Source organism: Corvus cornix, chromosome 3 (genome assembly GCF_000738735.6).
Source record: "Corvus cornix cornix isolate S_Up_H32 chromosome 3, ASM73873v5, whole genome shotgun sequence".
In the NCBI taxonomy this organism is placed as follows: Eukaryota; Metazoa; Chordata; class Aves; order Passeriformes; family Corvidae; genus Corvus; species Corvus cornix.
Genome location: NC_047056.1, coordinates 28,066,279 through 28,084,715, shown reverse-complemented (window position 1 = coordinate 28,084,715; position 18,437 = coordinate 28,066,279). Strand labels below are relative to the sequence as shown.

General features: G+C 37.9%; 1 protein-coding gene across 2 annotated transcripts in view; it reads left to right on the top strand.

Annotated features, from left to right (window-relative positions):
• BABAM2 (BRISC and BRCA1 A complex member 2) overlaps nt 1-18,437 on the top strand; it is a 171,784-nt gene that overhangs the window by 131,748 nt on the left and 21,599 nt on the right. For both annotated transcript variants that reach the window (XM_039569042.1, XM_010393724.4), the window contains exon 11: nt 9,423-9,576. In XM_039569042.1, the coding sequence (XP_039424976.1) occupies nt 9,423-9,576 (154 nt within the window). The remainder of the gene's footprint in view (nt 1-9,422; nt 9,577-18,437) is intronic.

The following is an 18,437-nucleotide window of genomic DNA, read 5'->3' as shown; positions in this document are numbered from 1 at the left end:
GCACTTTTCAGAAAACTGAACTGTTGATTTTTCTTATTTGATTATATATATCTAGAGTATGACTGCTATGTGCCCAATTATATGACAGATAACTAAAATTCTCAGAAAGGGTACCTGACATGGAAAAAGGATATAATCCTATTTTATCTAGTCAATTTTTGAAAACAAGTAATTAGGTCACAAAAAGTAATTGGCAGGGGCAGGACTTGAGTACAGATTGTGGTGCTTATTCTTCTTACTCCATGTCTGCTTTGTGTTTACATGCTTTGGTAACTCACAGATAATTTTTCTCTAAGATGAGAACTGCTTTAAAGGTGGGAAATACAGCAAGTTCGAAATTGCTCATAGTAGCAAGTAGAAAGCAAATATCTTGTTTTCAGTCCAGAAAGGAGATGATGAGCAGAGGTCTCTTGGATGAGTCCTGGGTTCAGTAACAGGCAATGCTTTCAGAAAAGAAACAGGATGATACACAACACCGCAGGATTATTAGAGATATGAAATTTCTAGAAATAAGAGCTGCATCAATATAAGAAACATTTTCTGAATCATTCTTCCCTCTCTTTCCTCTTTCTACGCAGTAACAATTACATTGTCACCAAAATAAATTTTTTCTGAGAATCCATATGTGACATGGCAATAGCACACACAGACAATTGCTGGATACCTTTTATGAAATAGATAAATATCATTCATTTTGGAATAATAAGGAATACACCTTGGTTTAGAGATGGAACTGGTCAAAAACATGCATAAATGTCAAAATGGGAGGAGGGGGGAGTGCTTGAGCTGCTTTTCTGTCTCCTTTGTCAGCAGTCCCCCTACCCCATTCAGCAGCAGTCCCATCTTTTTCCCTAGTCATCCTTTTGCTGTTCCTGTAGCAGCCCATCTTGTTGTCCTTAACTCCCCTTGCCAGATTCAATTCTAGGTCAGCTGTGACATTTCCAGTCCTGTCTCTGCATGCTCAGGGAGTGTCCACATCTCTGTGATTCCTTTTTACGTTTATCAGGAGTTCTTTGCTCATGCATGTAGGCCTCCTGCTGGTACTGTTTGCCTTTCTACTCATTAGGATAGACTGTTCTTGAGCTTGGAGGAGGTCATCATGGGCCCATCTTCTCACCAGGACCGTTATTCCATAGGATTCTTCCATGGGTGGAGCAAGATCCCTGAACAGCCATAAGTCTGCTCCCTGAAGCTTAAGGGTGTGATCCTGCTGTTTGTTTTACATCATCCTCAAATGGGGCATTCACAAAAGAGCACCAAAAATGGCTGGTGGTCTAGAAAGCGTGTCATAAAAGAGTATGTTCCACAAAGTAGTTCTATGGGTCATTAAAAAGTAATAGAAGGGTAAGCTTTTAGAACTGTGTAAGGTGGCTTCAAGAGTAAAAGTGATAATTGTTATGTTCGGGAGTGAAAAGATGCAATGGGCCTGTACTGCACTTAAAAATACCTGGAGTGGCTTAGTTGGCTAGTTGGGCCAGTTGGGATTACACCGGGTTGGGATTTGAAAGCTGTAAGCCTGCATGAAGCGAAGGTTGACAGAACAGGATAGCAGGTGTGGGAGCAGAGGGTCCTCTTGACCTGCAGGATAATGTCACACTGACCACAGGTGAGAAGGAAGTTAAATAGTTTCCTTTCAAATCCCAGGCAGCATTTAAAACAGAAAAAACAACTTACTTGCAAGCCTCATAATCTTAATAAAATGTTGGTGAGAGAAGACAATGATTTTGCATTTCTGCTTTTCAGGTAAAAACATGGTTTGGAAGTATTCCTGTCCAGTTGGAAAGTAATGTAAAACTTCTCAGCAATTAGCAGTGTATCTCTGCTCAGAAAGCAGAGGAATATTATTTGCAGCGATCACCAGCCTGTGCCAAGAAAGGGCATGGCTTGCTTTTACACCCATAACAACTGCAACCGTATTTAAGTTTCAAGCTTCAAACAATTCAGACAGAGAAGAGACAGCTTTTAGTCACATCGATCTCATCAGCACTTAGAGAAGTTACTATAGAAACTGTAACAGCAGAAACAATAAAAGGAAATAAAAACGGAAGGAGGAGGGAATGAAGATCTTTGAGAATCTGAAGTAAAAATAAAACAAAATATAAGTAGCTGAAGCTGGTGATGTTAAAATAAGAAGCCTTTTTCTTAATTAAGATAAATATGATTACAGGGATTAGAGAAGGAAAAGACCTGTAAGGCCATTATGCCATTTTTTTGGGGTCAATATAGAGTTATGAGATATTCCACAGGATCTTTTTAGGAGGTAGTCCAGTCTTGCTGTAGAAGTCCAGTAAGAGTGTGACATAGGTGGGGTGGACAATGACACTTGAAAGCAAGAAGATGTTGTAAAGCTGTTTTCGGATTATGTTATATCTCTTTAGGAGGGTCTTTGACCACATAGCTGGTAACTGCTTGAAGAGTATCTTGATTTGATGTGTTATTTAGTTCCTCTGTAAAACTAAACAAATAATGAGATACTCTGTTTGCAGCACATGACTGTAACTTAAGTCATTCAAACTATTTTCCATATTTTTAAAAAGTGCTGGTTTGTATGAAGGATGGAGTACTTAAAAAAAAAGTTGCAGGTTATAATAAAGACATGGGATATTTTTACAACCATATAATATGCCTATGTTGAAAGAAAATCAAAACAATTGTAATCATAAATCTAGTTGCCACTGGTGCCGAGATTGTATTATAGTTCCCACTATCAGTGGAAGAAGAACCATAAGGTGGATACAGAAATGTCATTCAGTCCTCCTCAAATAAAAATGGGTTACATTATATTTTAAGAAACCCAGACAAAACCAACTAACAAACCAAAACAAAGAAAGCTAATTAAACAAATCTACTCTCTAATGTGTCAGAATACTATAGTCCATCACAATTCATGGTTTCCATTTTGCCTGAAGCATTTTGTCTTTTATTGTTTAGTATTGTATGTACTGTTAATAAAGTAGTTGTTTCTTTTTTTCGGCATATTTACTTGTATTTCTATAGTATTTATTTGGAAGTATTTTGTACATAAGTCATCTTACTCATTTACTATACAAGTGTTGACTTTGCTGATGGGGTGGATATTTCCCGTAGCAAGGGCAGACCTAATTATTTCAAAACCAGCTGTGATTACCAACACACCCAAAGTGCCATAAGTGTCTCAGCTAAAATTCCATAAACAGCTTTTCCTTTCAGATTTGAAATCTTGAAATGTTGATTTCAAAATAGCATCTTCCTGCAAAGAACCTGTTTTTCTCCAGAAGGGATGTCAGCCCTAATAATATTTAACAAATTCAAATTCCTGTGACTGCTCTCTGTTAACCTAAGGTCCCATACTAATGCCATTGATATGTTATTTGTCATCCTTACTCTCTCATTCTTGCAAGAATAAATCATCACACACCAAAGCAGGATAGCTGTGGCATTCAGTAATTCTTTGTGTGTTTTGAGCCAAGTTTCCCCTTTCGTTTTTTGCCAGTAGAATGTAGACTAAAGGTCTTCAGCACAAACGAGTCAGGGAAAGATTCACTAGGCAAAGTAGCCTGAAATCCTGCCCTGTGGAGCTTTGTGCTGGACACTACAGTCCCCCAAATCCCTGTGGCTGAATCTATTCAGGTTTCTCTGTAGGAACCATGATCAATATGATTCCTGAAAGGCCTTCTGCACTGGAATTTTTATGTAAAATCTGAAGATAGCTCTTTTCCCTTCAAGTTAGGTAAAGATTTTTCACCCATTGGACAGACTGTCTGAAACAGCTTTCTCATAGGAGAAGTCATGTCAGAAAATCTAGTAGAAAGTTTCCTTTAAAATAGGGCTTGGGAGATATGTAAGTGATACTATGGAATATGGTGTGTGTGTTGCCACTGAGTTGCACTGTAAATTCACATGGGTCTCATCCATATCAACACATGAAAACTGCAGAGCTCTGAGTTCAAGGAACTTTTCAGTTTGAGGTAGTGCATTCAAATCCACTGTTTTTTCCAGCAGTGTGAGCTCAATTGCATGTAAGGCAGAGAGAATGTGAAATTCAGTGGACCAAAAAAAGAACAAGCAGAAAGATGATGAATATGTACTAATAAGAGACAGAAATGCAGTTCTGGAGCCTGGAATATGTGTTTCCTGTTTCCATTACTTACTTCATCAGAAGTACTTGAGTGCAGAGGCAGTCCCTTGCCAAAGCTGGATGATAAGTAAGGAGTGAGTCAGGGAATTTTGGGAAGAGAACGGCTAGTATCAGGCTAAGATTCTTCAGTGTTCTCTGGAGATTTGAGTTTGGCATATTCTCCTTGTTTTTCTGGTGAAATAATTTAAACAAAACTTCTCACATGTCCAGTAATCATTGATTCTGAAGTATCTACTATGGCAGTCAGGATTGGAAGGACTTGTGTTTGGCTATATGAAGTATTATCTGCTATTAAGTCTTGGAAGAATTGCATCCCACAGGCTGGTACTCAGCATCAGTAGACATGTCAACTGTTCTTTCCTTGCTCCTTCATTCCTGCTCTGGAATCCCTAAAGAACCTCTCAGCTCATGAGTGTGCTGTGAAACCATTTTAAAAATATTTTATGTAGCTAACATCATTCTTATGATGATTAGAATCATCACATTGAAAAGCTCATGCAGAAATGAACACATTTAATTGGAGCAAGGCTTTAGTGTTGGGCAGTAAATAAATGCAGATGGAGAGGGTCTGTCAGTTGGGGAAGCCAGAACAGTGTCTCCTTTGGCCATCTCTGTGCAGCCTAGGACTGTTCAGAACTGGAAACAATACTGTGTTATCTTCTGTTTGAAGGCCATTCCATAAAGCCAGTATGGATTTCATTAAGGTTGTGCAGGCCATGCAATCTTGTCGAAGTAGGAATATCAGCAATAAAATATCCAGATCATGCAGTGTTCACAAGAGCAAAACAAATTTCAGGTGCAATAAACTGCTGCAGATTCAAGCATCCCAAAGGTTAGTAAGATAACCAGTATAGTAGCATCCAAGGATTAAAACAATGAATTCAGTGAGTAAAGGTTGGCTTTTGTGAAAACAAATATCTAGATTCATCCAGTACCATACAAAGGATAAATAAACCTTTTCCCTAGAACAGGAGAACAGTATATGGAAAAATTTGTGAGTGTTACTGTCTAAGTGCTTTGAAATATATTAATGGTCAGTATGCATTTCAAGCATGTTTTTTTTTTCCAATCTCTTTTCTCCAGTGCTTAAAGGTGGAGAGGAGGGCACTGTGGTAAACCTGCCCTTTTCTTCTGAGCACTTCTCCTTCAGAAAACCTGTAGCAGCACTGGTACATGCTTTTTCTGAGACATTCCTTCCACATTTCATATCCTGTTGAACGAGTTGTAAAATTAGATGCTAAAGATACTATTTTAAAGTTAATAAGATAGTCAAAATCAACTCTGTAGTTGTTCATGTAACCTTAACAAACTAGGTAACCTTTTCCAGGCCTCAGATTGCTGTTTTTTTAAGAATATGAACAATTCAACCTTACAGATACCTTGCACAGTTTGTAACTTATTAATAAACCAGGTTTTGGCTTTAAGATAACTATGTTTTGAATATGTGTACGCATTAAATACTAAGTCAAGAGAAGCAAATTTCTGTGTTACTTCTAGATAGTTTCTTACATTTCAAAAAGAGAGCAACTTCAACTATTTATAAACTGTAATTAAGTTTCTTTACAACATGACTCATTCTCAACAAGCAAGTCCTTTTTCTTTTGCTTTCTTATGAACTGTGTGGGAAAATTAGGGTTCAGTCAGTGAAGAATTTACTCAATGCTTAATTACCCATAAACAGCCCTCCAAGTTCTGCTCATGTAGAGCTTGCATAAAGACATGATTTTCCCCACACTATGGCTGTCTAAAAATTGACTTTTAAAAAATGATCTGTAAATTGCAATGTAGGAGAAAGCAGTGTTTTACTGGCTTCTTTCTCCAGTCTGCTTCTTTGAGTTCCTCTTACATTAACAGTGTGATGCTTAGGAGAGCCAAAGTAAGAAATCCTAAGATTTAAATTACTTCGAGCATGGAACTAAATTAGAAAGCTTTACTTTCCTGAATGAGCTAATTGTTTAAATTTTCCAAAGGAAATGTTTCTATTTCTGCGAGAGAAGGGGTAAATGGGACTTCCTCTGACATAATTTTCATTTTAAATCTTGAGTTTGACAGCAGCATTTTTACCTTCATAACCAAATATTACTGCTTAACTGCATGACTTGTATAAGCTTGCTAGTTGAAGTGACTCACTTACGCAGATGAAGTTATTTTTAGGGAGATAATTTGCACTGTTTAGAAGAGAGGAAAAAAGGGAGAGAGAGTCCTACTAAGAGCTAGATCTCTCATTATAGTTTACAGAGCTCGTGAACCCAGCATCCAAGCAAAAGATGACTAAGCAAGGGGTCTATTGGTACTTTCAGGAATTTACAGACATGAGTCATCTGCTTATTTTCTGCAGACATATCACCAGGGTACTTTATGAGTCAGCTGTTATTTGGAAATAGTACTTGTATTCAACATGAATAGGTTTTTGTAGTTCTTAAGTAACTAGCATGCCAAACCAACACAGGCTTTTACAGTTTGCCTAGTTCAGGTGTTAATTTACAAAACTGATGTGTTGTTCTTAACTGTGATGCATTTTTCATGGCAAAGTGTGAATGTTGTCTTGCATGTAATTACAGTAACACCTTTGTCACCTTAGATACTGCATGAAGGCAGATCTGATTTTGTATTTATGTGCAGATTGAGAGTCAGACTGCCTACATATGACCAGGTAAAAAGAAAAATTTTCTTTAGCAGACTGTGTGTGACTATGGGCAGAATTTGACCTTTCATGTCCAACACACCTTGCCAGCATTAATTACCATTGGTATTTGCTTATTTTTTTCATTCTGTGCACTAACAGTGTCAATGGACGGGCATCCACTGGGACGGAAGCAAGTTCTTGCCTTCCTTTTCTATTGCTGAAATAATAGCTGGCTACCTTGAGATAAGTATAACACTTTAAACTCAAGGCTATTTCCTGTTTACTGGTCTTTTAGGTGTGGTTGTGTTCCAGAATTAGGGACAGGTTTTTTTACTTGGTCTGGACACATCCACACCTTGTATTAAAGAAACACTTGGGTTAGAAAACTGGAAGTTTGGCGATTTCAGGTGAAGGGTAGTGTTATAAAGCAAAGGCAGTTTAAATTTTCAAAACTGTATTTGCAGTTCAGGATAATACTGCTGTTGTCCAGATGTAGGATGCACAATTTTGAATCTAGTTTGATTATCTGATTTATGTGATCAGTTTATAATCTAAGTAATTCCTGAAAATTCCTATACAGGTTTTGGTTAATAGAAGATATTTTGGTGGTACCTTCTCATAACAAATACAGGTGTCACTGTAATGAGAGCACTGCCTTAATTATCCATTTTAAGCAGCGCTTCTAGTGCTAGATACTTTGTCTTAAGAGCCCACCTTTAGTTTTAGGTAATGGAAAAAACTGTTGCTGCTTGCCTGTATTATGTAGATGGCAGTTTTGAAGGGAAAGTTAATGGAAGTTAGAAATTCTCAACTAAAAAGTTAAGTAGAAGGCTCAAACTATTACTTGAATGCTTTGCTGAAGTTTGTTATTCCTCTCACATGGTGATAAAATACGGAAGTATACAGACTTGGTTTCTCTTAAGGAGTTGGTACTTAAGAAGGCAAAAGATGCACTAGAGAAGCAGTATAAGCACTCAGAGCTGAAGTAGTATATTTATAATATTTAAATAGAGAATCAGTCTCCTTGTTTCTTTACTCTTTTCCGTGGTAGAGTCCTTCAGAGGCCGAGGCACACACACCATTTGTGAGGGGAGGAGACAGCTTGCTTGCTGATAAATGGCCACGTTACACCAATGTTTTCCAGGGTTGTTATTCAGTAATCACATTCTAAAGCGGAATTTGACAGAGCAATCTTTGAATCTAACCTTTGTTAAAGCAGTGATCTGCCCTCAAATTAGCAGAACTCTGCCCATGTCATTAGCGCTTCAATACCTGCTGGAAGCTGCTGTGTGGGCTGAGTCACCCGGACTCCGGGACCTGTCACGTGTGGCTCAGACCCTGGTCATGAACTGAGCAGGCGCCGTCCTCCGCGGGAGGATTTGTTGTGTTTCGGGACTAGGGCTGGAACAGCGCGTTTAATTTAGTGTGCTTCATGGCTACAAACGCTTTTACTCCTAGAGCTTGGAGGGTAGTGTAGGGAAAAGAGAGATACGGTGTGGCTGATGTGCATCTGAGTATTTCGATGTGATTAGATAAACTGAAAGATGGAGGAACTAGCAGGATGATAGCATGGAATCTGGAAAATAAAACCTGCCTTACACTGATACCTCAGTCTGTGAGCAGGGATTTCATAGGAAGTGCTGGAATCTCTGGAAGTATTTAAAATACAATTCCACTGCAGTGTTCTTTCGCTGTACAGAATTAAAAAAATGTGATTTGGAGGATAGCGAAAAGTAAAGTTGTAGGTGCTTTATAAATGAAGCCTACACCTTTAAAAGAAATACACATTCTTCTGTTAATTAGATTAGACATTTAATATTAGTAACTCAAATCTTGTCATAACTCAATTTAACTACATATTTCTCAAGCCTCCTGAAATAAAAAGTAGACAAAGAAAATACAAACTATTATTCTAACAATGAAAAAGTTAAAAACTGGTTCTAACCATAAAAAATACACAGTTTCTAACTGTTGTAGACTATTTTATTGTTCCACCAGACCTAGCTGATCATGAGACAGTGATAAGCAAAGGAACTAAGAGGTTCTGATTTTTATTTTTAGTGAGATATTTTGGGTATTAATGACTTTGCAGTGTGTTTTTGGTTTTGTGGGTGTTTTCTTGTCTAGCAGATGACAGCAAGTTGAAATCTTTTCCAGCTCATATGACTGAATCTTTCTACATTCTATATCAAATCATTTGACCACTTTAGGACACAGACAGCTGTAGAATGAGAAGGATAATGCTTTTGATGTCCATGGGGACACTAAAATATATTGGTTAAAGCAGATAAAGATAAATTTGGTTTTCTAATGGAAAGTATAACAGTGTATTTTGTGAATTTTTGAAAGGGGAGATTTCACTATAAAAGTAATTTTTTTTAATAACTAAATAATTCTGGTGGAAATTTTATGATTAACATAGCAATGCACGAGCTAAACTTTTTTTTAAATCATGTACTTTACAAAAGTGTTTTGGTAAAGCAAAGTGTCCCATACAGCCAATAGGTTGGAATCATTACTTATAAGAGATGCAGAAGGATGTTTTAGAACTAACCATGAGTTTCTCCTTTTCTGACACCTTTAAACCAATAGAATGGTCTGATATATTCCCAATAAGAAAAAAGGAAAAAAATACCCTGGTGTATTTTTTAATGACCTTTTTTTCTTCCTGAATTGCAGTTGACCTTCCCCTGTACTTTCCTCGAGACCAGCCAACCCTAACGTTTCAGTCCGTCTACCACTTCACTAACAGTGGCCAGCTGTACTCCCAGGCCCAGAAGAATTACCCATACAGCCCCCGATGGGATGGCAATGAAATGGCCAAGAGAGCAAAGTAAGTCAGATTGCTGTTTCCTACTAAGCATTCCATTTGTCTCATGGTCCTTGGTGGGTAGAAATTTCATGGATATAAGTGTACATTTTCAGTGTTACAAAAGCTCTGAGTCCTGGTGTTCCTGTAGGTGAGTGTAGACAGATACTCATGCTTATTATATTAGTGCCAGAGGACTGAACAAAAGAAGGCTCTTCCTGCTGGGCTTTGTATGGCACGGAGTGGTGACAGTCTCTACTCCAGAGGACTTCCAGTCTAAGTAGACGAGATAGCCCCCAGCAGGAGTAACCTGCATGGTAGCAGTCAGTTAAGGTAACTCCCTGGGGTTGTGTGGGTGTTGAGGGGACCCTGAAGGGAAGCATGTGAGCTGGAGAGAGCAAGGAAGAAAAACCTGAAAGATCTGGAATTAGGCTGTAATGAAAAGACATGGAAGAACAGAAGGAGGTAGAGCAAACCACCATTCCAGCATAGGAGGCAGTCCTATCAGATCTTGAGAAAGTTATCTAAAAATCTGAATATCTCTTGCTTTATTGCTTTTTTGTTGGATGGAAACAGAGAATCTCTGTCTCCTTCCTCTATATTTTTTCTGCAAGCCCTTGTTTTGGGCTAAGGAGAGACCACTTCAGTCTGTGTACCCCTTTAGTTAATGATGACAGGGCAGCCTCACAGAAGGGTTCTGTTGCAAGGGCAAGCTGCCATAGACAGTGGTGTCCCCAAAGCTAGATATTGTCCCTGTCTTCTCATGAAGCAGAACAGATTTTACCTGAATGGGAAAACATGGGAAGCAGCCTTGCTGCAGAATTTTGATTTTGCAAAGTGTAAAAATGTTAGAACAGTAAGAGATTTAAGCAGGCTCATAATGAGTTGTTCAGCATGTAAAAGCATCAAACTGCATAAATCAAAAGGCGTATTGGGATGAACGTTTTGAATGACAGTCAGAAGATTAAATTAAATCAGCAAATATGCATAAAGAAGAGTCGAAACAAAAATAGTTCAGGCTGAGTAAATCAAATGAGTGGCATGGTCAGAGACTGTAATTTGGAAATGATGGAAGCAAACAACAATTGACTGATGCATTTGTAGATTTTCATACTAATTTAAATTCTATGGACAACATCAAGTAACATTTAATTTGGGATTTTGATGCATTGTAAAAAAATTTTTTTTGCTAGTATTTGGTTTTGGCACCATACTGTTTATAGGAGCATCATTTCTTGATGATTTTGTGTGTGTGTGGAATTTCCTCTTTTCTCTAGCAGGATATTATGAGTATTTTGTTTATTAAAAAAAAAAAAAGAAAAAGAAGAAGAAGAAGAAACAATAGCTGTGGCTTTTTTTATGACCATATTACAAAATGCATTTCTTTTGTAGCTGAAAGCTTACAAGTACCTATGTGCTGTCTGCTAAGTGCATTCACTTATGAGTGGGTGTATACAAATGGACTTCTCTGCCCTGCACTTGAAATTTAGAAGTATTACAACAGTTTTGATAAAAAGCACTAAATGTGTACACTTACTATCACATGTACTTCTGGTGAGGTTATTCACTCTTACGTTTGAGCCTGTTCATTTGAGTTTTACACTGGATACGTAATATGAGAAGGATGATGAGAAGCGGGGGAAGACAGTGTGCTGAGATGTCTGAAATAGCAATCATTGAGCTGCAAAGAGACAGAGAAGCTGCTCCAGTTAAAAGCGCTTGGCTTGCAGGAACAGCTAGTGATTCCTGAGTAGGTACCATAAATAAATCTGTATCAAGACAAGTATGATGTTATGATACGTGTGAGCGTATTTTAAGAAAGATTTTTAACACAATTGAGCATCTTATGTAAACAGTGTTTAAAATATTTGCTGGGGCTTCTCAGTATAGGTTAGTGTGTTTCAACACAACCAAATAACTTCTTATTCTATTTTATTTTTACCACAGACATGTTATGGACCAACTATATGGGAATATATGTTGATATATAGGAAAGCATTCTAAAGAAATGTTTTAGTTCAAACACCACATGAAAACTTCCCAAATAAAAACAGAAAAAATAATGCATTATTTACTCTTGAGAAACAATGTCATTCTGCTCTGCTGAAGTAAATTTAGCCCTTGTTAAATCAGAGACAACTTGTTTGTGTTCCTAAATACTGTCAATTAGGTTGTGCTTATATACAGTCTTTTTCCCTCTTAGCAAAATGGTCTCCCAAGTGCTTAGCATTCTTTGAGACAAAACATCTCTGTTTATCTTCCTGGCCATTGCTCTAGGGCCACAGGATCTCCCGCTTGGTGTTCCAGTATCTGACCAAATTCTTCACCCTTCTTCTCAAACTTCAGGGACCAGTACACTATCTTCCTCTCTGGGGCTAAAAACACAGTCAAGAGCAGCTTTTGCTTGCTCTTGCACTAACTGTAGAAGAATCATCAGGTTTGAAACGGCATCAGTCACAGATTTCTTCATCCTCAGTTTTGGCAAGCCTTGCCTCTGTTTTCAGCAACTCAACACAGCCTGCTTATTCATGGGCAGAGCTGTCATAAGTTCATTCCAAAGGGACTTTGATTCTGTGCCCAGCCTTCTTCCAAGGTTGTTTTGCTGTGGATTGTTGGGGTTTTTTTCCCAAACAGGTGAGCCCATCCAGTTCCTTCAGTGCAGGGACCAAACTTGAAAGTCTTGGTATCCTTGCTTATCTTTGTGGCCCCCAGCAGAAGTAGGCATCTCTTTTGAAGTTAGAACTTAACCCTTTGCTGTAGCCTTGAAATAATCAGGAGTAACTATAGGTAGGAGCAAAATTACTCCCCTAAAATGCATACATATAAAAGTAGATTGCATGCATTCACACCTAGAGACATATCACTAAATCTAAAAGGCAAATTCCCATATCAGAGTATCAGTTTAGCTGGATCTTTTTTATTCAGAGAGAAAAACTGTTCATGTTCTTGCTGAAGTAATTGGACCAATTTATATCTGTCTTGATAAAGTCCATGAAGTCAGACTCTCTTTTTCTGTGTCCTCTTAGGCAGATTTTAAAATCACTGGGCTCCTTTGCAGCCCACTGACTTAGATTCTTCACTGAGAGATAGCATCTGGTAACTGAAGCTTGCTATTGTCTTAGCCCAGGGATTGCCCTCTGGCTTTATTTAATTCTGAAGGATGAATCAAGTCCTGATTTAATAATGTGATTTCAATTGCCTCCAGATTGCTTGTTTCTCAGCTAACACAAAATTTTAACCTGTTCCTCCAGCTAGAAACAGGGAAACCAAAAACATTAAAATTTCCTTACAAGCTGCTGGGATGCCATTTCCTCTCAGTTGGTATCTCAGGCTTTGCCTCTTTTAGGTCATTTATTTTTATGTCTGTGGCCTCCTGCGTAAGCAGCTTCTCCAAAAGATTTGGTCCTAAAATACAATGGCAAGCCTAAGAAAATACAGTAAATTATGGAAAGTTAGCAGCCTTGTTTGTGGTGTATGTGTGAAGTAAAACATCTCTGTGCAGTTTCCATGGGAAAGCTTTCTTGTCTTCTTGCTTAAAAAGGCATTCAAGTGTACATAAATGGAGTCTTTAAAGAACATGCAGACTTGAAGCCTGGGATTTTATGGAGGAATACTGTAAATAAAGCTTGTTTGTTTATACAAATGAAATTCAGTTCTTAAATGTACTCTGGCCCAATTTCTGTCCGACCCAGTGCTGCTCTGTAGACTTAGGTCATACTTCAGGGGAGACCAAGTTAAAACTCAGTTTACTGTTTTATCCTACATAAATCCACCTACTCATCATTAAAAATAGCAGGAGCATGGAAAACTGGTATCACAATAAGAAGTTTTTCCAAGGGTTCATATTCCCTTTCTTTCCAAACTGGCTGATAAAACGGGTTTCTGAATAAGATTGTTATCCCTGAGCATTCATCGGTGTTTGCTGAATGTGGTATGAATTTTATATATCCCTTAGGGCATTCAGAGGGTGAAAGCTTAAAAGGGCTCAAGTACTCTCAACTGTATATTGGCTGTTGCTCTGCTGTGAGGTCAAGTGCATCTTCAGGAATATGCAGGCACATCTTGTGCAAGCCACGTATGTATCCCCAGCATGGCTGCAGCTTCAGTTTGTGCTCAGCAAAAGTGTGCCATGGTTAGGAAGTGTCAGGCTGGTGAACTGGGCCATAGCATTTTCAGCCTCAGCGATACCTTTTCCTTGAGTATCATCAAGTTAGATGATGTGTGTCATGTGAATAATTGAGCCCCCCACTACAAGAAAGACACTGAGATGCTGGAGCATGTGCAGAGAAGGGCAACAGAGCTGGGGAAGGGTCTGGAGTACAAGTGCTGTGAGGTGTGACTGAGGGAGTTGGGGGTGTTCAGTCTGGAGAAAAGGAGGCTCAGGAGGCACCTTATCACTCTCTACAACTGCCTGAAAGGAGGCTGTAGCCAGGTGGGGGTTGGCCTCTTCTCCCAGATGACAAGTGATAGGAAAAGAGGAAATGGCCTCAAGTTGTGCCAGGGGAGGTTTAGATTGGATATTAAGAAAAATTTCTTCCCCAAAAGGGTTGTCAAGCAAGGCTGCCCAGGGAAGTAGTGAAGTCACCACCCCTGGAGGTGTTTCAAAGGTGTGTGGATGTGGCACTTAGGGACATGGTTTAGTGGTGGGCTTGGCAATGATGGGTTAATGGTTGGACTCTATGAACTTGGTGGTCTTTTCCAACCTTAACAGTTCTGTGATTCCATGATTACATTTACAAGTTTAAAAATTGCATTTCTTAGTCTAATAAAAGGATATTTGAAAAGAAAAAGGGACAGTTTTTGGGTTGCTGTTTAGACATCAGTTGTAGTATGTCAAAGACTTGCTGTTGTATTCAGTAAATTTTGAGTACCCTAGTGATTTTTTTTTTTGTTATTTTGACATTAACCAGTTTCAACTTGTCCATTTTTTTTATTATTATTCAGATTTCTTTCACATTTTAGGCAGAATATCTATTACTATATTTCAAATTCTTTTAAAATAACAAGTTTCACAATTTTAATGAAACTTTTGAGTTCCAGCTATGCTACCATGAATCTCACTGTAAAATTTACATGTAAATATTGCACCCTTTTTACAATCTTCTCTTCTTGATAGGTGTAATTAAGGTAATAAATATTTTTTTATTCTTTGGATTGTATTTAAGGGGTTCTTTTGCTTATTTGTAAAAGTATCAAATTGTATTTGCCTGTATTATGTGATTTTCATGTTAATGAAAACACATTATGACATTAGTCATCTTTAAAGAGCAGTTTTCCAAAAACTAACTTATTTGCATTACATATACTCACCTCACGAAGCTTTTTTCATGACAGTCTTTGTTGTGTGTTACCTTAAACTTAAAAGGAATTTCATAAAAATGAGAATAAGGAACAGAAGCATAGAAGCCAGGAACATCGTTCTTCCCTAGGTGTGTGTGCATGCGTTCAAACATTTGCAAGGCTCAGAGGATTCTTTGTGGAGAAGAACACCAGGATAGGTACAACTAAGGGCTGAGGTGGTGAGCTGGGTCACTCATTTAACTCTGATTTTTGATAGTTTTGCATCAGAAACTGAACTGAAGTGATTTTCTTGCCTGAAATCGAGTGTAGCTGACACTTTGTTGCCGCTGGTGGGCCACTCTTCAGAACAGGAAAGGGCCAATACACTGTGACAGCCATAACAAGCAGAGATGTGGCGACCCAGACGGGTGAAGCTTATGAAGAAGTTAATTTGATTTTATAGACCATTAAATCAAAACTGTGGGAGTGTCAGCTGATCAGAATTATATGGGAACAGTAGAAAGGAAAATGGAAAAAGCTCCATTTGTTAAAATACTGATTGCACTTATGCTTGTAGTGTGTTCTGCAGTTGATTTACCAGCAAAACTTAATAACAAAATTATTTTGATTTTAAGATATAATAGGTGAATTAGATAGGACTTTAATTAGCATTTTCCCAAGACATTATTTTTACATAGTTCCTCTGCATACACTACAGAATACAGTACATACACATGATAGTTGCACTTCTGGAGTCATATTTTTCATGTAGTTTTCTTTAGATGTCTCCCTGGATAATTAAGTCTGACTCTTAAGTTATGGTATGTTAGTTTCTGACAGGTGCCTGCCAGGGATCTTCAGTGCTGTCATGCATTATGTGGATTTCAGCCAAGACAGAAGGGCCTGGGTATTTGTTTCTGGTCACTTCTCATTAAAGCTTTGACTGTAGGAAAGAAAAACAACTATTTAAAGATGAGGAGTATAGGTGCTATAGGAAGTGCCTAGAAATAAAATCTGTTAGGCAATTAGTTTTTCTGTGATTTTGTATAGATAACTGTATATGTGTGAACTGTACATATGTGCGTTTTGATATATAGTAAATATTCTTTCTGCAAAAAAAGTACACTCCTATATTGACAAGGGAAATGCACAGAAGAGATTGGAGAAGTTGGCATGATAGAAGTGGAATATAATAGCACTTTGCTGGAAGACAACTGCTTTGTAGGAATGAAAGGTTAGAATTTAATGTAGGTGGTTCTTGGATAACTGGGATTAAGTGGCGTTCTAGAAATACTGTGAAACACAGTCACTGTCTGATTTGGCTTTATTAGAGATCTCCATTATACATTTATGAAAGCTGCTAGTTCTATATTAAAGCATTAAATTACAGTTAGGAACTTATGCAAAGAAATGTCCTCCCTTTCTCGAGATAAAAGGGTAGAGAGAAATACATGGGTTTGGAAGGGCCTGAGATTTAATAGCCCAGATAAATACTGTTGCTTGATCAGTTACAAAATAAACACTAAATAAAAATAGTAGGTGAACTCCATAGTCTTGTCCTTTGAGTAATACTTAAAATTGTTCCATTAAGCTAGGTAAAACTCTGCATTCATTTAGCCCACTATCATGTCTGTATCAATAGGTAGTAGTGGATGCTTGTGGAAAAGCATGGAAGAGCATGTAGTCATATTTTCACTGGATGTTCCACCATCCTCAAAGATTTCTTTATCCAGTACTGTTAAGTAACTGTTACTGTGCAAGTTAAGTTACTGTTAAGTAAGCATTTCTGTTAAGTAACCCTACGTAGCTTTCCTTCTATTTGCTTGCTTTTTGTACCAACATCATAACATCATATAATTCTGTGGCAAGGGATCACACAGGTGTGGTGTGAATAACAAACTCTGTTGGCTTTTTTGCATTCCTGCCTCCTCCTAGCTCAAGTTGTTACCCTCTACCTCTTGTATGAAGAGAGGCAGCACAAAGTTAATCTGCTGATCCCCTCCATAACCTTTGTTTTATGAACCTCTTCATGTCTCTTTTGTCACCTTTTCTCTTGCTCTGCTCACTCCTTCCTTCTCCAGAACCTCTCCATGTTTCTGATCACCCTTGTCCCACTTCTTTCTCACTTTACTGTTTCTGTGATTTTCCTTCTGAGGCAGGGAGCTGTGTGTTACTCATGATACATTCCCCGTGCATTTATATGATGATGTAGTGATATTGTCCAGTTTACTCTCTGTTCTGGTTCTAATAACATCTGATTTGTTTCTTTGCATACAGATGAAGGTTAGTTACAGCGTCATTTTAGCACCAACATCTCCTTTGTGTCTGTTTTTCCGAGCCTGTGTTTTTTGTGTAAGTAAAATTATGTCTTTTTCCTCACATATTTCTCCTTTCATGTTTGTCAATATTGACTTTTCATCTGGTATGTTATCTCCTAGTCTCCAGTACTATAAGAACTATCTGCAGTTCCTCATAATTGTGCCTCATTTTCCCTTCCCTGACTAAATTGTTAGCATTAACAAACCTGTCCATCTTCCTTTGCTCACTTCTGCATCATGTAGAAATATGAACAACACAGGTCTGTGTTGTTGTGTTGATCACAGAACACCCATTTCTGTGCACTTCTCAGGTGACTTCACCCTAATGGTGTTCATCATTTATTCCTGTCCTTTTCTTTGTATCTTGACCTGCTATTTATCCATTCATGAATCTTCTCTCCTTCTGTGGTAATTCAGGTGGTTTTGTGCCTTTGAAAAACCTTCCCAAATACCTGTAGGTAAGTTGAACAGTGTGTGTCACTTGAATTTCTCTTGTCCATGTGGTTTTGATACCTTAAGAAAATAGGAGACTTGAGAAGCACAGGTTTGGCTCCTACCGAATATATCATATTTACTTGAGTCCACTAATTTTGGACTTTTTATGAATTTATGGTTTCTGTTAGCAGTCTCTGCCAATTTGTAAGGTATGGACATGAGATTCATTGGGTCACACTGAGTTCCTTCTATCCTCCCAGACCTCCAGACCTTTTTTTTAATTGACATCAGACTTCTCTGGTACCAAGATGTTTTAAGCAGGAGGTTACAAGCTATTTAAGAGTTTAACTTTCTCACACTTGAGTTTCTCTAGAACTTGGGTGTGAATGTAATCTGGGGCTGCTGATTTGGTTGTGTTTTGTTCATTTGCTCATTACCTTTTTGGCTGACATTTCTGCATGAGTCAGATCTTTTGGTACATCTCTTGGAAAGCAGGATTCTGGTATGGCAGCCTCTTCAAGCTCCTCCATTTCATTTATTCTTTGTGACTTCAGTTCTCCTGAGCATTCTTTTTACTTTTTGACCACATTTTATACTGTTTGACTAGTGTTTATTTCGAGGGCCAGAGCTAATTTGTTCCTCAAATTAATTTTTTATTTGTTTTATTCTGTATTTTCTTGTTAGTGTTAAGGTTTGTTTCTGTCAGGTTTTCCCCTCTGTATGGGTCTCCAACCTTTTGAACATTTTTTTTTTTTACTTCTAATAGCAAATATATATCTTTTGAATAGCACGGAGAAACAACTGCTTTAATATGTTTTATATAATCACAGATGTGTGGCATCTCATCCATTT